The 25,161-nt window shown below is 41.7% G+C and overlaps 1 protein-coding gene across 7 annotated transcripts in view; it reads right to left on the bottom strand.

Annotated features, from left to right (window-relative positions):
• The window catches only part of ARMH3 (armadillo like helical domain containing 3), a 130,482-nt gene that overhangs the window by 74,882 nt on the left and 30,439 nt on the right, over positions 1-25,161 (bottom strand). For all 7 annotated transcript variants that reach the window (XM_052799663.1, XM_052799665.1, XM_052799664.1 and 4 more), the window contains 6 exons: positions 24,477-24,578; positions 20,607-20,665; positions 19,170-19,235; positions 17,400-17,469; positions 15,789-15,849; positions 12,786-12,874 (listed from right to left, as the gene is read on the bottom strand). In XM_052799663.1, coding sequence (XP_052655623.1) covers positions 12,786-12,874; positions 15,789-15,849; positions 17,400-17,469; positions 19,170-19,235; positions 20,607-20,665; positions 24,477-24,578 — 447 coding nt within the window. The remainder of the gene's footprint in view (positions 1-12,785; positions 12,875-15,788; positions 15,850-17,399; positions 17,470-19,169; positions 19,236-20,606; positions 20,666-24,476; positions 24,579-25,161) is intronic.

Genomic DNA, 25,161 nt, shown 5'->3' with positions numbered 1-25,161 from the left:
CAGTTGGGGCTTTTGAAAGCAGAGTAGCAGAGCTCTGGATTTCCTGTAACAAGTGGTGTGAAGCCTCTTGTTCGTCCCATTGCCTATCACTTTCCGACCAGAACCCTGCTGAAAGGCTTTTGCCATGGTTGATCGCACAGCATGATGAGAAGTCACTGAACATCCGAACACAGTGAACATGAAAGCTGACCACGGTGGGAAGACACCATTTTTAAAAGAACAAGCGTAACCATCGTTTGTCTAGAGCACAAGCGCTCACCAACTGACAGGGACAAGTACACTGTGGCTGCCCACTGCAGTATTTCTCAGTTACCGCCCTGAAGCGCTTGCACTGCTCTATATTGGTGACAACGCTTGAAGGAGAACTGTTGTCTGTTCTACCCCAACAACAGCTCCTACATTTGTTCCAGCCATTGTGATGAATTTGCTCAGGTTTAATTTTCCTGTTCCAGTTACAAAGAAGACAAGAGATTACCACTGCTTGAAATCAATCTTTATACCTGAATTGTACTGCATCATAGCCCACTCACAGCCGATCTATGCTGTTCCTTCCCTAAGAACTAGGAAGGAGAGGGGTGTGCTTCACATGAGGAAGAAACTCAGTACTGGGCTCAGAGCTGGTCAGAAGAGCTAATCCACCAGGTTTACAGTCACTGTGTGCACTGCACAGACAAATTTATCCAACTGTTTGGAAACTACACATTCCTAAAAAAGTTGCAGCGATCCTAATTACAATATCCACTACACCAATACTCAAAGAGCAACCAGTCTTTTTCCACACCAGTACATTCTGCACCAGCCTCTGCTCAAGTGGCTCTGAGGAACAGGAACACTGTGGAAAACGAGCTCTTAAATCTATGGCTACCTGTGCCTCCGTAGTTTGCTTGTAAGGCAGACCCCATACTGAAAATGAGGACAGCTATGCCCTGGAGTTTTCAGGATTAACTACTTTTAGATCAAGCTTCATATGCCCAGTGCCCTTCAGCGACAATTACACACACAAAATAAACCTTTAGAGCAAAGGTCCAACTGGTTTAACACCCCTCTGCCCCTGAGCTCCCACGGGCCACTGCTGCTACTACTCCTGAGCAACCTGAAGCCAAACCCAATGTGTCGCTTTTTCCCTGCTGCAATCAACTGTTCACCTCTCATATCCCATCTGCAGGCTGCACGCTCACACTAGCCAGGAAATTGTCCATGTTTTTTCCCAACAGAGGACCAGTTCAATCTCTCAGCTGCGCAGGCAGACAGAACTGTGGCCCTTGCTTGGGCTCAGCCACATTATCCCAATTTATGCTCCAGGATTTAACAGTGATGGATGGTTTCAGCATGAGATCTATTTCAACATTAACTGGAAAACAGCACCATTTTTGCAATAGCCTCTAGAGCCTTTTTTTTCTAAAGATACCTGTCTTTGGAATACACCCACTACAGTGAGTCTTGGAACATCCATAATTTCACAATACAATTGTGTCACTAGAACTTCTTTAGCAACACAAGCAGGAGGCTGTAACTAAATTAACTAGCGGCCATCACTATTTGCATGCAAGCTCCTCATTCTGTGACCTGAGCTGAACACACTGGCTACGGTTCTTAAATCAGCAAGAAGAGAACATGGCCTTGAATACCTACATTTACGGCCTCAAAACCAAGTAGAAAAGCATCTTGAGTGGACACTTAAATTGGACACGAAGCCATATGATTGGCTGTACGTGAAAGTGGTATAAAGCATACAGGTTGGTTTTTAGGCAATTTTCTCTCCCAAGGATTATTATAGCCAAAGGATGAAAAGCGACATCACCAGCTTTTACAGATAGCCTCCCTGCTTTTTAAACTGAAATGACTGCAGTGGAAGAGGCTCTTAGCTCCTCCACTGCACGGCTGCTTTTGAGGACAGATACTTTCCCTTATCAGCTCTTGTGGCCAGTCTGCTGAGGAGCAACAGCACTCCTCCTTGGTTATTTGCTGCTCTTCAAGTCAATCCTCTGTAAGAAGATGGCCAGCCAGCATCTCTTCTGCTCTTCTACCAGGAAGGAGGTAACTCCTGTTATGGACAGATGCCCTTCACTCCCTCCTCCCATAGCAGGCTTACCTTCTTTCCCTGTAAGCCTTGTTTCAAACAGAAGTATATTGAGCCCCAGCACATTTGGGATTCACACAAAGTTTTTGTTCTATTTAGTGTCTCAGTGTTCACTGTTTGGATCACGTGTAACGCAACAGGGGCGTGGAGGTAGGTTAAACAGAGAAAAGGGGGGAAAAAAAAGAAGTAGTACCATCCCTTGGGCAAGCCAGAATGTAGCACAGATTCTGCCAAGAGCATCAAAAGGCTCTGATGTGTTATTGCACAACAGAGCAGAAGAGAACAGCCCTGAGACACACATCAATGAGAGCTTGGACGGGTTGAGCACAGTATGGAGGCCTCTGTCACTGCATCTGCTGCGCTTACAGGTCAAAAATCTTCTAATGGTGCATATAATGGCTCTCAACAAAGGAGCAAGGGAGAAAAAGAGATGTGAGGGCTCCTCAACTGCAGTATAACATCAATTAACAGGATTCTGTACTCTACTAAAATCCTCCAATTTTCTACCCTCCAGCTTTCAGGACACACTGGGAAGAAGAGTGATTTTCACATTCCCTCTGGAAGTTACCATTGCACCAACAGTACAGTCAGTGTCTTCCTTTCAGTGTTTCCACTCACAACGCCTTTAGGAGGATCCCCAACCCAATGTCACTACAGGGCAGCTGTTAATGACATCTGGGCAACACTTCCATGCTGCAGAGAAATCCTCTGCCTACAAGTGCTTCAGTAGCACAGTAACTACCCTGGACCTCTTGCAGCCAGCCTGTTCACATATACATACTCCCAAGGCAAGGTCCATACAACTCATTGTAGCGCATGGTAAGCCAGATCTGGTAAGGATTAGTGCACTAGACTGGAACTGAGAACAAACTGGATTCGATTCTTCAGGAAGCAGGACTTTGGTCTTTCTGCGCTTCAGTTCCTCCAACATAAAAAAGAAAACAGCACCATTCTGTCCGCAACAGCACTGGAAGCATCAATAGAGCAACAAGAACAGCCCTGGCTATACCCAGTCAGACCAAAGGCCCACTGACGCTCAGTATTCTGCCTCTAACTGGCCGACATCAAATGCTTGTTAAGAAGTAATAGGCCAAGAAGTAATAGGCCAAACAAAGCTTTCTCATAATGTTCTTCCAGATTCCAAAATTCAGCATGATCCCTTTACACAAGGGAAACTACAGCAGAGAGTGTGGAAATAACAGACTCTCACAACATGACAATACCATAACCATGGACCAGTCCACTCTCCTATTCCAGACTGGAAGTCACAAGGGCTAAGCTAGCATAACCATATATCCCACTGTGCTGTTATGAGGAGGAAGAGAGACCCTGGAACAGATTTATCACCTCTAATAAATACTATACCTGAAGAGAAATTCAGAAGTAGGGAAGCAAAAGGCTCAAACACGATATACTGAGATGACCTGAGTGTTAAGAAGGTGCAGATCTGGCCACATTCAGCATGGGCAGACACTCAGCAGAGCAGTGATCAAAACAAACTCGGCAGGAGATGAGTATCTACAGATAGGGTTTGACAGGAAAGAACCAACAGAGGTAGTTTCGAGATAGAGCAGTAGGAATAGGAAGTGTGTCCGAGAAATAGCTACATTGCTATTACAAACTAATGCACCAGAACCCCCCAAGGCACAAACTATCCCAGCATCCTTTGACAAGTGAACCAATTACTCAGGGACAGTACTTGCAGCTTCCTGTCAATCAGCCAAAGTGCTAGAAAACAAGACTGTTGCACCATTGCTGCAGTCGCCTCTCAGGGAAGCAGGGGAAGCAATAAAAGCTCTGTCAACATCACTATTCAACATGCTTCAGCTCCTTCCCTCTGCTCTGATAAGGAGGGAGCACCCCACTCATAGTTGTAACAGTTCACCTGGCTGGATGGCTCCTCTAACCGCTGCCTCCCTGCTTGCTGGCACAGGCACTGCCGAATTCCTGCTCCCGGCCACCAAAGGTCTGGCAGACAGCAGCTGGCTATTGGCAGGGTCCCCATCACCAGCACCTCAGCACTCTACAGCTGTTCCCTCTTTTCCCCATGACTCTCAGGGTATAAGCATGAAAGCAGCCTGTATTCTTAATGAGAAACAACAGCTTGCCAGACGCTTGGAGTACCTGCTGGCATAACCCATCGCTCTCAGGATCAGTTGAGTAGGCCACTTCACTTCCAATCCTTTACTTTCTTTATATAGTCCCCATCCCTGGTACTCGCTGTTCCCACCTAACTGCAGCCAACAGTGTGAAAATTGCAAGCTTAATGGAAATGCTAATTGCTGATGCCAGACCAATGCTGCTTGATAGCAATCCAGCAAGCAGTAAGAAAAACCAAATTTTCCAACTTCAGCTAAAGCTCAGATGAACAATATGCTTTTTTCTGAAAAATAAAAAATAAAAAAGCAAACACCCACAAGCTTCATTCCTCTTTAGAGGAAAGAGAAGTATTGAGCTCAATTCTATTCTGTCTGACAGTGCAGGTTCACACTGTTAATTAAATAGCAGTCTTGGGAGTTAAGGTTGCACATTTTTGCATGGGGTTTTAAAACAGAAAAGGAGGAGCATCTGGAGAAAGAGCAGAAACTTTGTGTGAGAACATGGAAAGATAGCAAAGTAGGCAAGCCAGGACTGCTGCTTCTTGAAAACAAAAAGGGGACAGGGATAAATCACTGCATTCTGAATGCTGCAACCCCTCCATGCAGACAAAGAAATGGCTGTGAACAGCTCTGGCTGTAACACTCCTGTCATCAACAGGACTGTTTCCCAGGAGAAATTATCACACTGCCTCCACTAGGTCACCATGATCTGCAAACTATCAGGGATTCACAATCAAATTGTCCTGTGTTAGCCAGCTTTATTTAAAAAGTAATTTGCAGGACAGAGCAACATATCCGGATGAGACCTGCCAGGCTGGGGCACGATGACCAAAAGGTTACTAGACTTCTGTCCACTTAGATGACTAAATTCCCTTTGTGCTCATCTGAGCAAGGCTCTGTTGATGAAGAATTCCCATCCTGATCTTACCAAGTGATCAATAACTGCCACAAATCTTGTATTATTCTTCTTCTCTCCAGCAGCAAGTGGGGCCAAACTCTTTATCAACAGTATTAAAATATGTTAAAATAAAGTGAAGGTAACTAGAATTAAGTAATAGAACACTAAGAAGGATTTAATTAAAAGCAGATGCTTCCTAAAAATGCCCCATGCAGAGAATTTAGAACATCCTCTTTTACAAGAAAGCCACTGAGTTTTTTGCATTTCTTACATTATCTTCTTTAGGAGATTTATACCAGTACATTTCACCAAATGGCTGTGTGCTCTTACCACAAAACTGTTTTAGCTTTGGTTGAAGGAGGAAATGTAGAAAGGTTAACATGAAATTGGACCACCAGTTGAGAACAGCAGCAGAAGACTACAAGCAGATGTTTGCAGTCTTCCTTCTGAACTTCCATCTTCCACCTGTAAGTGACATTTGTAAGATGGGACTAGGGTTTTCTTTGGGGCAACATGGAGTGCTACCAGAAGTACAAATTAAATAAATCAATAAATATCAACCTGCAACATACATCACAACTACAAACAAAATTTATTTTATAAAACTATCTTTCAATTTCAATCCTTTCCTAAATTCACTGAAATAGCTAACAGGACTAACAGTTACACTCCTGTACAAAGCTTGTGCCAACACAGTACCACATGTCCAACCAAGCACCAGCATTCCTATAAATAAAGAAAATAGGCAACTCTAAGGGCTGCCAACTCCCACTACCCATTCCATGGCACATAACAGTTACAGCCTTTCATTTGTGTGAGAAACTATATTCTTTCCAACACATTTTCAGAACTATTCCACCTCCTCAGAAACTTCACTAGAGTCAACAAGCCCAAGTGCTTGTAAACCTGTTGGGCTTCCTACTAAACAGCTGGCCAATATTATCTATTTTCTTTCAATTTCAAAGATAAGGAACAGAGATAAAGCTTGCCAGTCACCTATCTACAGATAAAGGTGAGGGAAGTTGCCATAGACAAGGACATTGCATGAAATGCAAGTTACACACAATTTTAATAATGATTTACTGAGCCACTTAGAAGTAAACACTAATTTCAAAAGTTCAACTTAATGACCCAGTTCATTGGAATACTAAAGGACCTCACTGGTTTTTGCAATCCTAGAGCTAAGCATCTCTGCTCTCAGAGTGCTAATACGAGACCTGTGAAGCCCTGACCATGTCCTTCTTGGCACAGAAAGAAGTCATAAGCACAGCTGAAATGGTCAAAACATCATTCCAAGAAGAAAACATCCTTTCCTCTTTCAAGCATACAATTCATTAAGCAGCACTAGGAAAAAAAACAAAAAAACCACAGGATACACACCTAAGCCAGATGCTAGCTCTCATTCCTCAGTTTCCCACCCCAAAGAATAGTCCCAGGAAGACATTCAAATAAAAGAATAGGAAAAGGATATTTAGTCCCCTCCTGACAGTTAAAAATGCTGAATAGCTCCCTCTTCAGATCATGCAATGATTTCTAACCCAAAGTTTGTATCTGGTAACACCTCCCAGTCTCCCTAACCCTCTAACCCCAGACCTCATTCCACCTAGTGCCTCCTATACTCAGGGCCTCCTATTCCTCCTAACACACTATCACCTCCAATTCATCTTAGGCTCTCCATCCACCCAGGTCGAGATCCCCAACAGCTCCAAAGACCCACCCACCCCGTCAACTCAGAACTCCCTTTCCCATTGCAGCTGCTCAGCAGCTCACCTTCAACAAGCTTGGACACTGTTCTTGCCTCTTCCTCGCTCAGTTCCCGGTGCTCCCACTGAACTACGAGTGGGAACCACACAGGGAGCCTATCATTCCCACTTCCAGCCTCATTCCTCTTTGATGTGGCACTCCCTTTAAAAAGCCAGCAATCCCCTTGTACTCAAACGACTCATGAGATCCCAAATCTCCAGCATGGCATATAGCAAATGGCTGGGAGCTCTCAGTCACATGGAGATTCCAATGTGCAGCTTTGAAAAGTTGGGCCGACCTCCCACTATCAAAAGGCATAGAGAAATGAGAGGGCAAACACCAGGTAAAACCAGGTAAAACCATTAGGTAGAGTATGTTGACCTGCAAGGGTGTTAAAACTCTAGCATTTGTTCTATAGTTCTCTTTACAGTTTACAAGCAGCACAGTGAAGTCAGAAAGCATTTCTGCTGGAAGGTATTTGAAAGGTCAAGTCTCACATAATGACTCCTTTTTCTTCCCAAAGCAGTAAGTTCAAGTAGAACCCTTTAACAGAGACAAACAGACCTCCTCTTTACTCACCCTAGATTTCATTTTACGGAAGTATTTTACACTTAACACACAAGCTCCTGTTCCTTTTACCCTATCCCTACACATGACCTTTATTAGTTAGTTACCTTTGAACTTGCTGTGCTGAAGAGACTGTTCTCTTATGCTTGCAACATCCTTCATAGCTTAAAGACATTTCTTTCTTTGTTACTACATTATAGAATTCTTCATTGTGCAGAAATTACCACAGCAGCCTTATCTATACCATCAGCTGGACCATGACTGCTTCCTCTGAACTCTTAAGACTTCAGAAGCATGCAGAAGACAGTGCTGTTGGACCTTGTACCTTGGTAGCATTTTTTAAAGCCACATAAGACATTCTGTGAGTTTGTAAGAAGGTCAAACTTTAGGTCTTTAATTCTTTTCCCTAAAATCTTTAAGTCATTTGCTAACTGGCCAAGCAGCTCTATAGTCTTTCAAACTCTAATGGCACTCAGTGATCAGGCATTTTACCAGTGAACTAGACTGTCTGGTACACCAGTATATGAATCCTGACTCCATAAGAGCTGCAAGGAGACAAGCTTCCCTTGCCAGGTAGCTGCTGCAGAATGTGACAGTGACAGCAGGATTAGAGATAAAGGGGAGACACAATGTCACCTGACTTCCAATCTGTTCAGCAACACAAATCGGAGGGCTGAAGTAGACCTGATCAACAGTTGGAGAACCAGAAATGCCATAGGTAACAAATACTATCAGTAATAATATTTCAGCCACAGAAATAACAAAGCAAAGTACAGGCGACTAAACAATACCACCTTAAACATGCACTGTATAACGGCAAGTGTGTTATACAAACTGAAAGTGGGGTTTTTTTCTCCCCTAAAAAATATTGCTTCTTTATTTTAAGAAGTTCCACAGAGGAACATTTCACCTCTTTAGTATTCACCCAAAAAGATTTTGAAAGCAATATTATCCTCATGTTATAAATACAAAAACTGACAAAAGGATCTAAAGAGTCTACAAAAAGGAAAAAAGTATATTTTGTCCAGTAGCATTGCAAAAGTCTGTTTTGATAATCTTAAAATAAAAACAGAGAAAAATTAACTTCTTCATAGTGCTACACATTTGAAGCACCTTCATTTCAACAGTGCATTCAGCATCTATCAAATTAACTAAGCTACAAGCTAAGAAACTGTAGCCCTTATGTTAACAATAATTTGGAAACTGATCTTCAATGCTTACTAATGGCAAAGCTCATTTTTAATCCTACTTTGCATTCAGTTACCCTAATAAATAGCTATTTCACCATTATTCATTATTATATTTAAGATTTTTTATGATCTACTCTTGCTATTTTAAGTCTGTATTAGAATTGCTTTTCTGTTTCTTTAAACATGGCTTTTGCTTAAAGCAAACCATAGCAACTGCGAAGAAGTTACCTGCACCCCCTAAGCTCAAAGTGAATTGCTCAAGCATTACTAATTTTGAGGTGGGAGGAGTTGAAGAAATGAGGTCTTTTTATATAAAAAGCTTAAATGACTCATGAAAACTCTTTTGGCATAGCTTATACATGCTTGACAACAACAACATATATAGCACCTTCCATCACTCAAGTGCTGTACAAACGAGTTAGAGTTCAACAATTAAAACCCAAACCCTGCCTTAATGACCAGCAAAATCAACCTCATTTTCACGTGACAAGGAGCAGAACTTAAGAAAAACATTAGGCATAACATGCTATTTCTGAGAGCAGGGAACTTCTTGTTACTGAGTAGAGTTTCCTTATCAGCTCTATAAAGTACCTTACACTTGACATTCAATAAATCAGTGTTTAAAAAATATAAGGTACCTGGCGTAACAGTCCAGAAGATTTCCAACTGGCCAAAATGACAGTAAGGGAACAGGTCAACACAATCATATCCACTTAACAGTTTCTGACCTTGGCCAAATTTCCAGGCTAGTGACCAGTAACGGTACACTGTCACAGAAGAAAAACCTGAAGATTTTCTTCAGCGCTCAAAAAGGAAGAGCTACCACAGATGATTGAACTGAAGCTAATAATCTGCTGAAAAGGTCTATTAAAGAGGAACCAAGATCAAGAGGCATCTCTGGATGTGAATGTCTGGTCTACCTATCAGTAACTGCGCTTGGTAATCATTTTCACAGGCTAATCAAATTACAATTGCTTTTCACTCTCCAGCACTCTTTCTAGGATATTCCAGAATCTAGCTCCACTAGTGATCTGATATTTATTTTCAGACTACTTTTAGCTAGAGCCAGCTTATATATACTACTTTTGCCACCTACAGATCTTCCTTCCTGTCAGTCCTGCTTCCAGCTCTCAAACCCCTGCATCATTCTCTGTCAGCTAAACATTTTTGGTAATCTGGTCAGCACAGCTAGAGATTTTATATTGTATTGAGTGCCATGGTCCTGGCCCCTTAACTTAGTATGAAAGAATTGATCTAATAACGAAGCTAAGGCTGAATCACAACAAAAGACTCAGTAACAATATTGCTGTTCCTCAAGCTCAGATGTTGACAAAGGAAGTCCAACAGAAGTTAAGATCATATGTGTGCAATGTGCCACATAGTGGCGTATCCAAAAAACTATAAAGTATTACAGACTGCACAAACAGCCTGATATATGTCCTGAGAGATGCCAAACACAGGGCTCCACTGCTTTTCTCTGCAATCATTGCAACTTAAAATCAAAAAAGGAAATGCAGAAACTCTCAAAGTGCTGCTGGCCTTCCATACTGAAGACAAAGCACCCACAAAGGAAGAACATCTATCCATCAGATGACACACGAGTGTCTTTCCTTAATTAGAGACTAGCTAACATTAGAATCGGCAAGTGAACAGAAGGCTCCACACATTGCTACTGCTTCCACCTACCACCTTTATCTCAGTTCCTCCGCACCCTATACCGACTACCTACCCCACAGTATTCCCTTTGTCTTCTTCTCCCACTCAATTTTCTGCCTGAAATGACTCTTCTCCTTTCATGTGCCAGGTAGAATTCTCTCCCCTTCTTTCAATACTTCCCTACACCAATTACCTCCAGCGTCTTTGTTCCACTCAGCTCTGTTGGGGGGCTTCCCTTGCTATTATCCATGCTGCACAACAGGGGCATTGCTTCAGTCATCACACACCTTGTCATTCAAGAAGACAAGTGTGGGCTTGAAGATCTTTTGTAAAGCACACCTGATGGGGCAACCTGAGATCTCAGACCTTACAGTGAATAGCTGCTCCCTTTTAGTTATCACTGCTGGATGAACAGCTAATTCTTCGATCCAAAATAAAAGCCCAAAAGGTAATATACTCACATAAAGGATAGAAATGAATTCAGAAGTCCTTGTGCTCTGGTTTGGAATCGTCTGTCAGATAGATCAAGACCAGAAAAATAGCCATTCTTTCACATCCAGGGCAGCAGCATTCTGGGTAATCAAAGAGCAGCCTTGACAACGGTAAGAGTTAATTATGAAATACAGCTCAAGTTAGGGCTGGCAATTAGCATTTAGTCTGCCACATATAGCACTCTAGAAGTACACACCTGGAGCAGCCAGGATGTGCCCTTTTGCAGGTGCACATACCATTCAACCCAGGGCCTCCCAGCCTCTATGAATCACCTAGCAGCTACTGAAGAATCTCTCTGTTCACCTCAACACCCTATAAGAAAAAAAATTTGAAACATTCTTACTGTAATTTACTCCCGCATGAGAGGATCTTCCTAAACATGCAGAAATCTATAGTAAGCATGGAGCTCTTCAGTGTGCAGGCATTCCAGGTCCTTCACAGAAACCTGACCAGAGTGCTTTTTACTTTACTGCTTTGCTTTTGAAGTATATGCAGTACTTAATACTTCTGAGGCACTTTACATTTCCAAAGCACTATACAAACACCAGCTAATTAGAGACAGCTAAAAAGAATATCCCATGATACTGAATCTAGCAAGGATTATATCCCCCCCCCCCCCACAAAACAGGGAAAGTTAAGGATTGAAAGATGCCTAAAAGTGTGCTCTCTGAACTGTGGAACAGTACATTCAAGCAAAAGCACTATATTTGAGACTTCTATACCACCAGTGTGTAGAAAAGACCCAGCTCAGCCTGGCCAAATAGGAAGGCATCTGGTTCACTGGTAACTGCTGAGAAGGTATCACACGCACTGTCAGATGCAATTTCTATTCACAATAGATGTCCACACCGCACATGGTGTTCTCCTGAACCAGCACTACACTGCAGCCATGCCTCTAGGGGCTCTGTTCTGAAGAAAACAACCAAAAAGAAATCCCTAATCCCTTAATTAGGGGCACCCACTTCACCTTCTACAAGAATAATTTAAAAAGTCTGAACGGGCCACATGTCACACAAGGTGAAAATTTAATAACTGAAAGTGACTCAGATTGTTGGTTCATTTCTCTGTACATACACTCAGCTGTGCAAAGCTACTGAAGGGAAGTACTCAGTGCTAATTGAGAACAGCTTCACAAACCACTCATCAGCACCTTTTTCAAAAGTCATCCTCTCTCAGATTTCTGATGGAGTTGCATTACACCAGCCAAGTTGCTGATCCTAGGTCTCAAGCACAGCTCCAGGAACACACAATTAGGACCACATTCCCTTGAATTTTCATAAACCTCTCGTTTAAGCCACAACAGCTAGGGGATTAACTGTACTTTCCTAGCTGAGCTACTTCACTGCTTGCAAGATAAGAACAGAAGCACACACCATATCCACAAAAGAAGCCTGTTAGGTCTCATCATCCATTCTGCTGACCCCTTCCTCAGACTTCCCACACAATGACTGCATCATAAAACAGTCTTACAAAGCTATGTCCACTAGATTATGAGTCAAACCCCATAATACTCATCTATCTCAGGACACCAGTGGCATGAACCAGACTATCTATCATCAATGCAAAGGTCAGAGTTAAAAGCCTCTCTTCCTTCCCGCTGACATTTCTAGGTTGCTCTCTTCAGAAGGAGCTGCGCACACTACTCTATGTGTATCCATGTCTTATAGTAAAAAGGAAAAGTAAGGTCCACCTCCCTTTACCCAAGAGCCTACCTCCTTTCTACTCACAAATATCTGAGAGAAACACTACTGCATAAAACATAACTCCATTTCTCCAATCAGGTGAAGAGGGACTCAGGTAATAAAACAGAAAAACAAGACATTTGGATACCATGGTGATCATGGCCAGACAAGAAAGTAAATTAGCTACCATTATGATAATGACCTGACTTTCCAAAAGAGGTAATTTGCATGTAGCAACTAAGAAGCAAAATAAAGATGCTTTAACAGAATTGCCGCTTGCTATTTAATCCTGTAGCAATGGAACAAGCAGTCATGGCCACCAAACAGCCACGCACTCTGGGCTTTTCATATTTGACTGTCTCTGCAGATGCAAAGTACCTGACCAGAGCTCCCTCCAGGTGTAATGAAGCCTCACTCTGCATTTCTTCTGGTAGCACAGCAGCTTGTGCACAATCTGAATGCACCGTCTGGAAAACAGAGGGCAAAGGATTGATTACATTGCATTTCCCAGCAATTCTACATCAAACCTGGAAACGTCTCTGAAATCAGCAGCAGGGAAATAGACAAACTCAAAGCCTATCAGAGGAGGATGAGGCTTATGGTTTTGGACTCTAAGGGGAAGCAACACTCGCAAGAAAGAACCAGACGAGACAAGAGAAAGGGGACTGTATGCCAGTTTAAGCTCAACATGACTGGATCGACTACAAATGCAAGTTTGTTGTTTATATTTAATTAATACTTTCCACTCTTTGCTGCCCTTACCCTTTATGAGGGCCTCATAAAGTCCACAAAAGGAGTTACTTAACTTGCAGGCTCCATATGTATGAGATGCTGCGCTCAGATTTTGTAAAATCTGGACACAACAGAGCCTTTCAGTTTCTTTGGCCCAAATGATGAGGCTAAAGGAAATGACAGAGTCAAAACAAACTGCAGAATTTTTAGTTTGACTGAGGCACACAGTTTAATTATATAAAAAAAGAAAGACATTTCTGTCAATTCTTCCAGCCTCCTTAAACAAATAATTTAAGTATGAACTTTGGAATGATCAAGCAATACACCTACAAGCTGTAAAATCCCCCAACATACAGCTAGTATACTTGTTCAGTCTCCAAATCCTGTAGGTCTCTATAGCATCTAGTGTTTATACAAAGTCTTAGGTGCACAAACATTCTTCACAAATAACATCAGAACTAAATATACAATATAATTAGTAAATTCTCTAGCATTAGCTATCATTAAGGACAAGACAAAAAATATATACAAATTTGAATGTTAGACCAAGCTATTTTTATTTATTGACATTTAGAAAAAACAGAAGGAAGACTTTGAAAAAGAGAAATTCTTTCCCCCTAATCCCTATTTCTCAAAAACACATTATCTCATTAATATCAACATCTCTCTGAAAAGACACTACTGAAAGACACTACACATCAGACAAACACAGAGGAATCAAATTTTAAAAATTTGCATGGAAGTTACTCAAAATGGGGTGAAGAGTTCAAACTAAGGCTTTAAAAAGCCTTAAGAAATAAAATGGAGAAGGTATACATTATTCTTTTCAGACCCTTAGATGATCCCAAAAATAGCACAATGGGGTAAGGATTGAAACTGACTTTAGACAAATAAAGGTAAAACCATTTTAATAGCTGAGCATCACTTTAAGTGCTGTATTTCAAACTGGATTCTCATAAATTCAACCAAGAAAAGGAAGCAAACCAGCTAGAATACAGACAGCTGTCTTCACATCAGGAACAGCAGGTCCCTTCCCAGAGCAACTGCTATTTCTGATGTTACTGGTACCAGACAATGCCCAGTACCTTTCCACCTACATATATGCTTGGCTGCAAGACTAAAATTGGCCTCTACAAAAAAAAAAAAAAAACCAAACTATTTAAGGCACTGACCAGAGAGAACCTGGCAACAGCTAAAAGATTTCTTTGTAATTACAACAGCTGTTAATGCAAAATACTCTGCAAACATATCTCAGCATTGAAACCTTGTGGTTGCATACAGTAGCATACAGCTTTCTGGGTGAAATCAAGGCATGGAAAAAAAGGGATGAGGAGGGGCATAACAGTCCTAGCACCCCTGCCTAAGGAGCCAGGGCACCAGCTACCAGCCTACAGACTCCCAAACCACACTGCTTTAGTTATGAAACTGCTTTAGTTATGAAGTTATCCATCCTGGTAGGGTGTCTCTGTTTTTTAGCTTTGTGCTGAGCATTCATAATACACATAATGGACAAAAACCACCCTTGGTCAAAGCAACCTGGATTTCTGTTTTAAATATTAATATGCCCTCCCTTGAGCAGCTTCATATTGTCACCTTTTAAATGTATTGCAGAGAAGTATGACACTATTTGTGCATTCAGAACACCCACTTTGCAATAACTGTGTCTACTATGGGATGGTTTCAGACAGCAGTGTAGTGAAAGGACTGCACAAACATGCCAAAATGAATGGATACAGATGTCCACTGATGGTTGCTACTGCTCATTATTTTTACTCTCAGGGGGTTTCTAGATGTGACCTTACATTTGAGCCCAAGCATTTCACACCTTTCTTGTGAAATTCCAGCGCACTACACCCATCTACAACTACTTCTTTAACTGTCATTAAAAAAACATTTCTCACAAACTCATAAGTGAACTGTACAACCCTTTCAAAGGCACTGTAGTTGCAGGGTTATTTGGGCAAAATCAGAACATGCTGAAAAGTTACCTTAAGGGAAAACAGCCTATGTATCTTTATTTCTTCTACAGAATATAGTGCTGTTCAAGCCTTGGGGAAATTCAGTACTGTACAGTCAGAGCAAAGCCAATGATCTGCCTAAATCCTATTTCTGCCCTCCAGGCTAAAGCAGAACAAAGCATTCTAGGGGCATCCTGGGACACATGGAGTGCTCTTGTGTAGCCCTGTCCTCTTCTCTCCTTTTCCCCATTGCTAGGTTTTACCCTTTGCTGCCTAGCAGGCTATTTCAGGCTTAAACCTCTCTCCTACTGTCCACATTGCCTTCCAGGCCTCACGACAGTCATCCTTGGTTTTTCAAAACTGTCTTTTCAGTTTCTAGACCAAGATTCAACTTCTGGAAGTAGGGATTCTTGCAATGACTGCTATTATGAAACTTCTTGCAGATTGAAAAGCTCTTTGTATTTGATCAAGTAGATTAGGAAATCGGCCTGAAAGGTGGAAATTCATTTTGCTTTCAGTTTTCTGGCACACAGAGCATTTTAGAAGTAGAAAAAGTTGCTGGAAGAGTTCATGAAAAGCCATCCTGCTCCCCATCAACCACAGTGTTATTTCAGCCAGAAGATTGCTCTGACTAGAATCCACCCGAATTCAAACTTCAAACAAAATCACGAGTCACCCCACAGATACTTACATGTAGAGATCCATAGGAAATTCTTTCATCATGTGTGTTACAATGAACTCGACCATTAAATCTGACAGAAAAGGAAATTATAAAAGTAAGTATTGAGCTAGCTACGGTTAACTTCTAGTAGACAACAATGAGTAAGTCAAACTACCCCACCTACCTACCTCTACCAGATGATAGTCCGACTTAGATGAGAGAAATTTCCCTCTTTTTTTTTTGTTGTTGTTCGTTTTAAAGAGAATTAGACATTCTCTGGAATTAAAAAAAAACTACTGGAAACTGAGGGCACATAGTGTAATTTGCTTTGAGGCACTGCTTCCCCATAAGCTTTCCCCCACTGTTAGTCAAAGAATACACCACAAATTCTGATGCTTAGAATTGCTCTCATATTTCAAGCCTTGCCACTAATGGAAAATTCCATTGAGAAGCACATTTTAGAAAAATCATTCTTACCAGAAAGTACAGCCCAGATGTTTAGAGATAAAAGATTGTAGAGAACACCTAATTTTTCCCTAAAATAAATTCTGAAGCAAGTAAACCTAGTGTGATCTCAACACAGACTAAACTTCTGCTTAAGGGTCATTCAGGGGGAAAAAAAAAAAGTTAAAAAAAAGTTAAAAAAAAAAAGGGAGAATGTCTCTTTAACATTTAAGGGCTCCCAGTGTGAGGATAAGAGGCAAAGAGTAGAGAAATACAATTGAAAGAGGTAAGTTACTATGGTTCAGCTAATAAACACGAGCTGAATGTGTGTGTGTTCTCTGCCCAACACAACTTCAGCATAAAAATGCTTAACCCATGCCAGTGGTAACAATTATGAGATGTAACCTCCTAGGGTACTAATAGCCCAGCAATATGATTCAATAGTGACTAAAAACAATCTACGGAAAGAGTGCCTGAAAACTGGTAAGTCTAGAAAGATTTTTTTTTAATGCAGCTGTTGTATCTTGGCTTCAAAAATCACCTGTTTGAAAATGCTGTTTTCCATATGCAAAGACTGTTTCCATATCATCAGGCTTAAGAGTCATTCAGGGATTCAGGCTCTGTCCATTTCTGCACCCATTTATGCTTTTGGCCTCCACAGCAACGAGTGTCAGAATCTAATCATATGCTGCATGAAAAGCTTTCAACTCAGCCTCCATATCCACATGCAAAACCTAGCTACTGACTTCCTATTGGTTTTTTGCTCAGAAAAGGCTAAATGCTGAGAAAACACCTTCCCCCAACATACATCTGTCCTTTCTGTAGGTTTGCCCTCATTCTATCATCTAGAAAGTACTTGTAACCAACTGTTACTACACTCACCTAAAACTCTGAATTTATCAACTGCCCTCCCTATTGTTACTTATTCAGGTAAAGGAGACCAACAGGCTTCTGCAAAACTTACTGTAAATGTATATAGGATTTCTTGCTACAGAACAGCAATCTTGGCTTTAATTTCTCTGTGAGGCAGCCAGGTATAGAGATGGACAGTCCATCGCTGGAAATATCTTTAGTACGTAACTGCCCTCCTTTTAAGTCCATCCACCCCTCCCCTTAATCCACAAATCTCATACTTCTATTGCAGAACAAAAGATGCTTCAGGAACCACAAGCACACACGTACTCTAACAATACTCACCAAGCACCGCACACACCAGTGGGCGACAGGGCAGGTTCTTGTCTGCTGCTTTCTTCCTATGTCTCATTGGCTTTAAACACACAAAGATGAAAAGAAGTCAGCAGAAGCCTGAAGTGACATTCTGTGTATTACTGTATTTTTCATGCAAATGGTACCATCAGCATAGGCTTCCCTTTGTCTTTTTCTCCAACTGCTATCTCACCCATATTAATCCTAAAGGCCATGGCTAGAGCAAAATTATGCCTGTTTTTCAGCATGCTGACCACTGGGTTTTTGTTCTTCTAGCTGTGTAACTGGAGGGCACTGTTATATCATGGGGGCAGGGGGGGAGGGGGGGGTGAAAGGGGAAAAAAAAAAATAAAAAAATCACACAGTAATTCCTCCCCCTTGGTTAACATACTGATTTGCTCCTGACCCAGAAGTCTGATCTGCATTCTTAACAGCATGTGCAGTATTAAATGGCTTTGGTCTTTATTGTAAGAGACCAGAAAGGCTAATTGAATGGTGTCGTGGTTTAACCCCAGCCAGCAACTAAGCACCACACAGCCACTCACTCACTTCCCCCCCACCCAGTGGGATGGGGGAGAGAATCGGGGGGAAAAAAAGTAAAACTCGTGGGTTGAGATAAGAACAGTTTAATTGGACAGAAAGAAAGAAAATAGTAATGATAATAGTAACAATAATAAAATGACAATAATAATAATAAAAGAATTGGAATATACAAAACAAGTGATGCCGAATGCAATTTCTCACCACTCACCGACTGATGCCCAGTTAGTTCCCAAGCAGCTATCTGCCACCCGCCCCAGCCAACTCCCCCCAGTTTATATACTAGGCATGACATCACATGGTACGGAATATTCCTCTGGCCAGTTTGGGTCAGCTGTCCTGGCTGTGTCCCCTCCCAACTTCTTGTGCCCCTCCAGCCTTCTTGCTGGCTGGGCAAGAGAAGCTGAAAAATCCATGGCTTAGTATAAACACTACTTAGCAACAACTGAAAACATCAGTGTGTTATCAACATTCTTCTCATACTAAATCCAAAATACAACACTATACCAGCTACTAGAAAGAAAATGAACCCTATCCCAGCTGAAACCAGGACAAATGGCATGTTTGCTGTTAAGCGGGAATCACTAGTACCCTTGCAGTATGCTCGCTATAAAGACGTTTTTTTCTAACCTGGACTAGTGACACTTCCAAGTGCTGCTTCACTATGAAATGAAGTGGAACTTGCCAGTACCACAAAGACAGAATGCATCAAGTTAGGATAACCATTCAAGCTACTTGTAACTACAGAGCTTCATGAGCCAGGTAAGGACACTTCCTCCATAGATACCTATAGGAAAAAGCTCTGGAAAAAATACTTTCCTCCTTGAAGGTGAGTCACCCCACCCAGCATGAAGCATAAGCCAAATTACAGCACTCTGTTTAACTCCAGCTGGCTATTAATATATCACATGAGGGCTAATGCTTGCTGAAGATTAAGATTGCCACTGATTTCCTCAGAGACCTTGTAATACACAGCTCCTCCGCAGCTACACAGGCCTCTGAATTCACCAACAGGGCAACCAGCTCTTTGCTCTCTGAAGGAGAGAGACATTCTGAGAGTGATTTCAAAATCATTCCCAGCTACTGCACTTCTCACAGTATTTCCACATGCCTTAACAATCTAGATTAGATGTCTGTGACACAGTTTTCAACATACAGGGACTCAAATCCTCTGTGCTCTCATCCCAAAGAGTAACAGATCATCTGGAGGAAGAGACTCACCATCCTGTGTAGGTTTACTCGAAAATTCATGTTGTCATCATGGAGAAAAGCATTAGCATACTGATCCTATTGAAAAGAGCAAGAAAAGGGAGGAAATATGAACAGCCAACCAAGTGGCCAACACCTTCCACTTGCCACTCAAATCACATGCATTTCAGTGTAAAACTCCCAACATATAGCTATAAGGTTAAAAAGCCACCTGTCACCTCCTCTTGTCCCCACCCATGCCTCCAGTCACACAATAGTAAACCCATCCTGATCCCAATTCCACTTCACTTAAAGTCTGTGCTACTACTTGCTTTGTTAGCAATTTATTTTCCATTCTCCTCCTTTGCTCATCCAAACTCTGGACTGCACACACCACAGCGTCAAGAGTTTAACAAGTGCTGTATAACTCACGAGGTGATTCTCCAGCATGCAAGCTCCTGTGACTGTGTGGGCGAAGGTTTATATCGGCGTTTTGATGGACCCATCAGACCAGAAGTTACTGCAGTACTAGCAGGTAGGTTTATCAGCTGTCCCACCCCTCAGGCAAAGCTCATTCTAAGACCAGCTCTAAATCGAAGTGGTTCCTCCGGATAATGCACAGCCAGATTGAGTAATAAATATACCCTCCCTTTAATACCAGAAGCAAAATATGCCCTTGCTATGTAGAAACAGAATTTCTTATCTTGTATTATCTATGCATCCACCTGAAGAACTCAAGTGCCAAAACCATTTAATTATAAATATTTGAAATGCAGATGGTTAGCTTTCAGGCTGCACCCTGAAGAAAGATTACTTCAGAATCCTTACACTGGCTATCAACATCGCTGCTTTTTATTCTTTGTTACAAATGAAAGGTCTTTACTTGCAAGCAAGCAAAACGCAAATGCCATGCAAACTCAATCACCACTCAGGACACCAGTCAAGCCATTAGTACATACTTCCCATGAGACAGGACCACATTCAGCCAGGACTGCTGATGTAGCGCCATGATACTGCTTTCTCACCCTACTACCAGATTTGCTACTTGTCTTGCTTGTAGGGGCCTACAACCATGGGGCTTTCTTTCAGACTCATATCCTTCTTAGGCGGGAGAGATATGGCACTGCCCATGTTTACCATGAACAGCACAGAGCTGAAAGCCATTAGCACATCACTCATCTAAAAGCCACACCACAAGGCCACTCGACTGCTAAGAGAGAAAAGGCTTCGGTTCACTCTTTTCTCTCTTCATCCCTGGGATTTGATTAACCCAAATAAGATGATCCAATTTTCAAGTTTCAAGTCAATTTTAACAGTACTACATCAGGTTTATTAGTGAAACGTTAAGCACCTGAGTCCTCACTACCACTGCGGATCTTCAGCACCTGCTCAACAGGAGGCAGGGGATGTGCATGCAGATAGAGCCCTGTAACACGCAATCTGCTGAACAGTTTCACACAAGAAACCTACCTCTGCTATGCACGTCAGGATAATCAGACACAGCTTGCCACTGTGTAGCCGGTGCTCATCTGCAAAGAAGAAAAAACAAGTCCTCCATGAGCCACAAGCCTAGCAATGCTGAAGAGCAAGACAGCTGTTGCAGCAAGACAAAAGCCCAGCCTTGGAGATTGTTCATATTCCTACTTCCTCCATGATAGCTAATAGTTTAACTACTCTCATTAAGCACTTGCCCTCCAGCCTGACCACTAATCCCACCAATTTGTCACCAGTCTGCACCAACAGCAAAGTTTCTGATTTGAACCTCCAACAGCACCATAACTATCAGTGAGGCTTCTGTCTCATTCAGTTTTACTTCCACAGATATTCTAAACACTGGGGTTAGTCTTTCTGCCACAGCAGAGACACACTTTTCCCTCTCTTAGACAAGATTGAAAGAGAAAGATCACCTTTGCTGTAGGTTATGAAACAAGCAGCAAAGCTTTGGTAGAGGCATAGCACAGTGTAGCAGAATGACTCCTGACATTGTGCTCAAAGTCCTGAGTTTTAACCCCAAGACTGAGAGACATGACCTACTCTGTGCAAAACCATGAAAGAAGAAAGTCTGCAAAGGCTTAGCATTTTAAGCCAAAGGAGGTCCACCCTGATCACGTTCCGCAATTTGTTATTCATCTCACAACTTCAAGCAGCTTTTGCCCTGAATCACAACTGGAGGGCTGAAAGACTCACAAACAGAGAGGGACTAAGACAGAAGAATGCAATTTTTCTTTGGATTATTTAAAACTCTTCTCTCTCAATTTTAACCTTGAAATACCAAAAAAACCAAGATACATACAATCATAGAGTAACTTAGAATGGAAGAAACCTCTGGCCCAATCCTTGGTCAAAGCAGGGCCAGCTAAGATCAGGTTGTTCAAGGCACTGTCCAGTCAAGTTCATTTAAAAATTTTTGTTCTAAAAATCAAACCACTCACGCCACACACCCCCATAACCACAAAACCAACCAAACAAAACACAACCACAACAACATACTTGTAACTAAACCCCGAGGAAGCTTAAAACTGCACATTCCTGAGACCTCCAATAGCTTCTCTAAAGCACAAGACTACTAAACATCCCAGACATCTGCCTTGGAGTCAAACCCAGAGGAGAGAGAAATCTGAAACAGTCAGACCACTTTCATATAAATCAGAAGACAGCATCAGCCAAACTCCTTGCATCTTTTCAGGTCACTTTTACACACACTTTGCTAGTTAGTGGGTATATGGTTATCTATAAAAATAGATAGAATGGGCTTAGCTAGCTGTTCTGTCTAGTTCAATGCCTCTTTTGTTTTCTTTTCTATGCTGCTGAGGGACAGATATTTACTAACAAGATGTGCCCTGAAGTGTGCTGATTTCATCTTGCTGTACTAAGTAAGATGAAGAGGAATTTTGGAATGGGAGAGTTAAAAGTCTCTCCTATGTCTCCTTAACTCAGCTAAAATGTTTAAGTGAAAAGTTTTCTACTCCAGCAAAGCAGGAGAAATGGCCTCAAAGAACACTGATACACTGAAGCCTTGTTATTTTCCTATTGTAAGGCCTCCCTATGTATTTTTGTAGGTGCTGCTACCACTTCTTTCTCTGGGGATTGTGCTGTAAAGGCTCCTGTTTCACACCAAGTACTCTGCCTTCAGCCAATGTGTTGTGAACATCATGCCGGTTTCAGCAGTTATGGGGCAGCTATGCAGGCCGTTACTCACACAGACACTTTGTACTTTCACAGCATCCTTCATTAAAGGAACAAAGCAGACCACTTCCTATGGGGAGGTATATCCGTATGAACTCTATTTTACAGATGGGAAAAAATGATACAGAGTTTTTGTTTCTCCCAAGGCAGCTGCCTCTGGCTGACATGAGAGAAAACAAGAGGACGATCCAGCAAATGCAATCTATTAAATTATGCTCTCTGGGACAGGACCAAAACAACTGTCTAGTCCTGGATGTGGAACAAACCAGTCTCCCCTCTAAGTGTTCCCACCTGTCTCAAGACACATGGAGTAAATTAGAGTTATTAATTCTTCTTCTCTTGTTGCTATATTGGTGTCACATGCTTGGACTTAGACAAGAAGAAAAAAAGTTAGGCAGAGCCTCATCTGTCATCAAAATATAAGGACAGGAATATACCCACTAGAATTAATAAGCACTGGTTTGGAAGGTACGCTTTTTTTTTAAACAATCAGTCAGTGGAGCTCATTGCCACATACTACCATGGCAGCAAGGAGATTAAGTCTATCAGCCACACAAATTTCAAACGTTATAGAAGCTAGAGCCAAAGTAAAGAAAGAAACATCAACTCCTGTCTCATACCAGAATAAACTCATCTCTCGCTTGTTTAGTAAGGAATCCCCTGTATCAGATTTCACTCCACCTGAAACTAATCCAGTTTGGCAGTTTCTGAGGCCCTATGCAGACTTTCCATATTACAGTGACAAATAAGTGCAGAAGTGAAATTGAAAAACATAGAATTGTTCCATCAGAGACTTGGATCATCAAGAGAGACCCTGAGAAAAGCAAATGAGAATGATTAGAGAGCTGGTAAGCCCTCTTCATGTGTGCAATCTATAAGAAACGACTGAGCAAAGATTTGACATGGTTAGCTTAAAGACAAAAGCAAGAGAAAACATGAAAGCAGACTTCAAATACGTAACGGCTGACAGAAAGAAAGAAATAATCCATTCTCAGTATCTGCCCTGGAGAAGATAACTAGTAATTCATTTAAATCACAGAAAAGAATTTAGGAAGCACATGAAGCTTTCTCACAATAAGGGTAGTTAAACACTTCACTGGAAGTCCAAAAATGACACTCCACTATCAGAGTGCCTTCATCCAACCTGTTAGCAACATCTCTGAGAAAAGATACACATAAACCTGATTCTGCCTTGGTTGTGAGGGGTACGCTAGATATTTTTATGAAGTCCCTTTTGGTCCTAATTTCAATTATTCACTTTTTCCTCAACTAGCTTGCATACTGAACAAGAAAAACACAGCCAGGTACAATTTCACTGCAAGCTAGTAGGTACAAGGAAACTCTCCACCTGCTCTCTTATTCAGTGCCAAGCATTCATGAAGTTCAGTAATCCACATATCATAGCTCTGCAGCTATCTTCCTATTTTTGCTCAGTTGTTATATTTAACTTAACAGCAAAAGTTGGTAATAGGCTGAAATATGGTACAAAGATCACTTGTTATGTTCACACTGTGGTACTGCCCATACAACCACTGGGCAAAACAGCACCCCTGGGTACCTTGAGCAGGAGATGAAGCAATACTTCAACTCCAGCAAGCTGAAATTAACCCCCACAAAACTATCAGGAGAAACAAAAAGCACAATATGGAAATATATCTTCTCAAGCAAATTACTGCCAGTACAATGTAAGTTACTGCTGTCCTCTTCTTAATTAAAGAGCCTGTTTAACCAGCAAGTATCAAAGGACAAAGAAAATATTTCCTCCTAATGCTGAGCTTTGCCTCCTGTGCCAGCTTCTAAATGTTCTTAAAAATACAGTTCTCTGGTACATGGCTTCTCCCCTCTGACAGTTGGGAATCAGATATGCTCACACCTCCTGTATAGGGACAGACTTGGTTATTAGGTACTATTATTATTATTACAATCTTTTCATATTTGACTTCTCTCCTGCCATCATTAGGTCTCTCCTAGTCTCATAACTCTTATCTCACAATAAGAAATTATTTCATTTTCTCAAAAGGTAAAACCTTCAGTTCTCTAAAGGGACTCCAGTTAACTTCTATTTCTGGAGTCACTAGACATGTTCTTATGCCCTCCTGACTTCAAGAAGCACTGCTTGCTGCATCCACAGCTGCATCAACAGAATTTATTTACCTTTTGTGTCCTGCATCACAATCGAGCTGTACTTCAAGAAGGTTATCAGCAGGTTGCTAGTTTGCACATCAGCATCCAAAGGCAGCTCTGCAGAGCTTATAACTGGAACAAAGCAGATAAGACACGTTAACCCTCCACAAATACAAGAGATAACTATACAGAGAACCAAGTCACAGACTCACAGATCTGGGATAGGATCAGCTTATTTGCAGGGCCACCTGACCTCCTCCTCCTTCATGACCACCCACCAAAGATTTTGTTTTGAAGACTGGTACCACTCCCTCAGAGACCATTTCTCCTGCTCTAAAGATAGCTTGTGTTACCCAGCAAAGTGATACCCTTCTCTGTCCTGCCCCATTGCCACCCCCACCCCTGAGGGAGATCAGCCTGCTGTTTTAGCAATCATCAACATTCCCAACCTAGGGAGCTCAAGATATTCTCACCGATATCCAATTAATTCTTACAACCAACACAGCTAACATTCACACCATTCTCAGCTTGGAAAGAAACATGCCAAGCAAAGACCCTTTTCAGTTTCAGCCATTTTGGAATTTCAGTTCCCAAAGGTCCACATCAATTCCATTCTTCCCTCCCAACAACAGCCTCTCTTGCAGAAGCAACGCACAAGACAGTAATGTAATAATTATTGCGTGACCAAAATGGTAGAAAAGAGAGGTAGAAAGAG

This window comes from Harpia harpyja, chromosome 10 (genome assembly GCF_026419915.1).
Source record: "Harpia harpyja isolate bHarHar1 chromosome 10, bHarHar1 primary haplotype, whole genome shotgun sequence".
Classification (NCBI taxonomy): Eukaryota; Metazoa; Chordata; class Aves; order Accipitriformes; family Accipitridae; genus Harpia; species Harpia harpyja.
The sequence above is the reverse complement of the archived record's forward strand: the minus strand, read 5'-3'. Positions and strand labels throughout refer to the sequence as shown.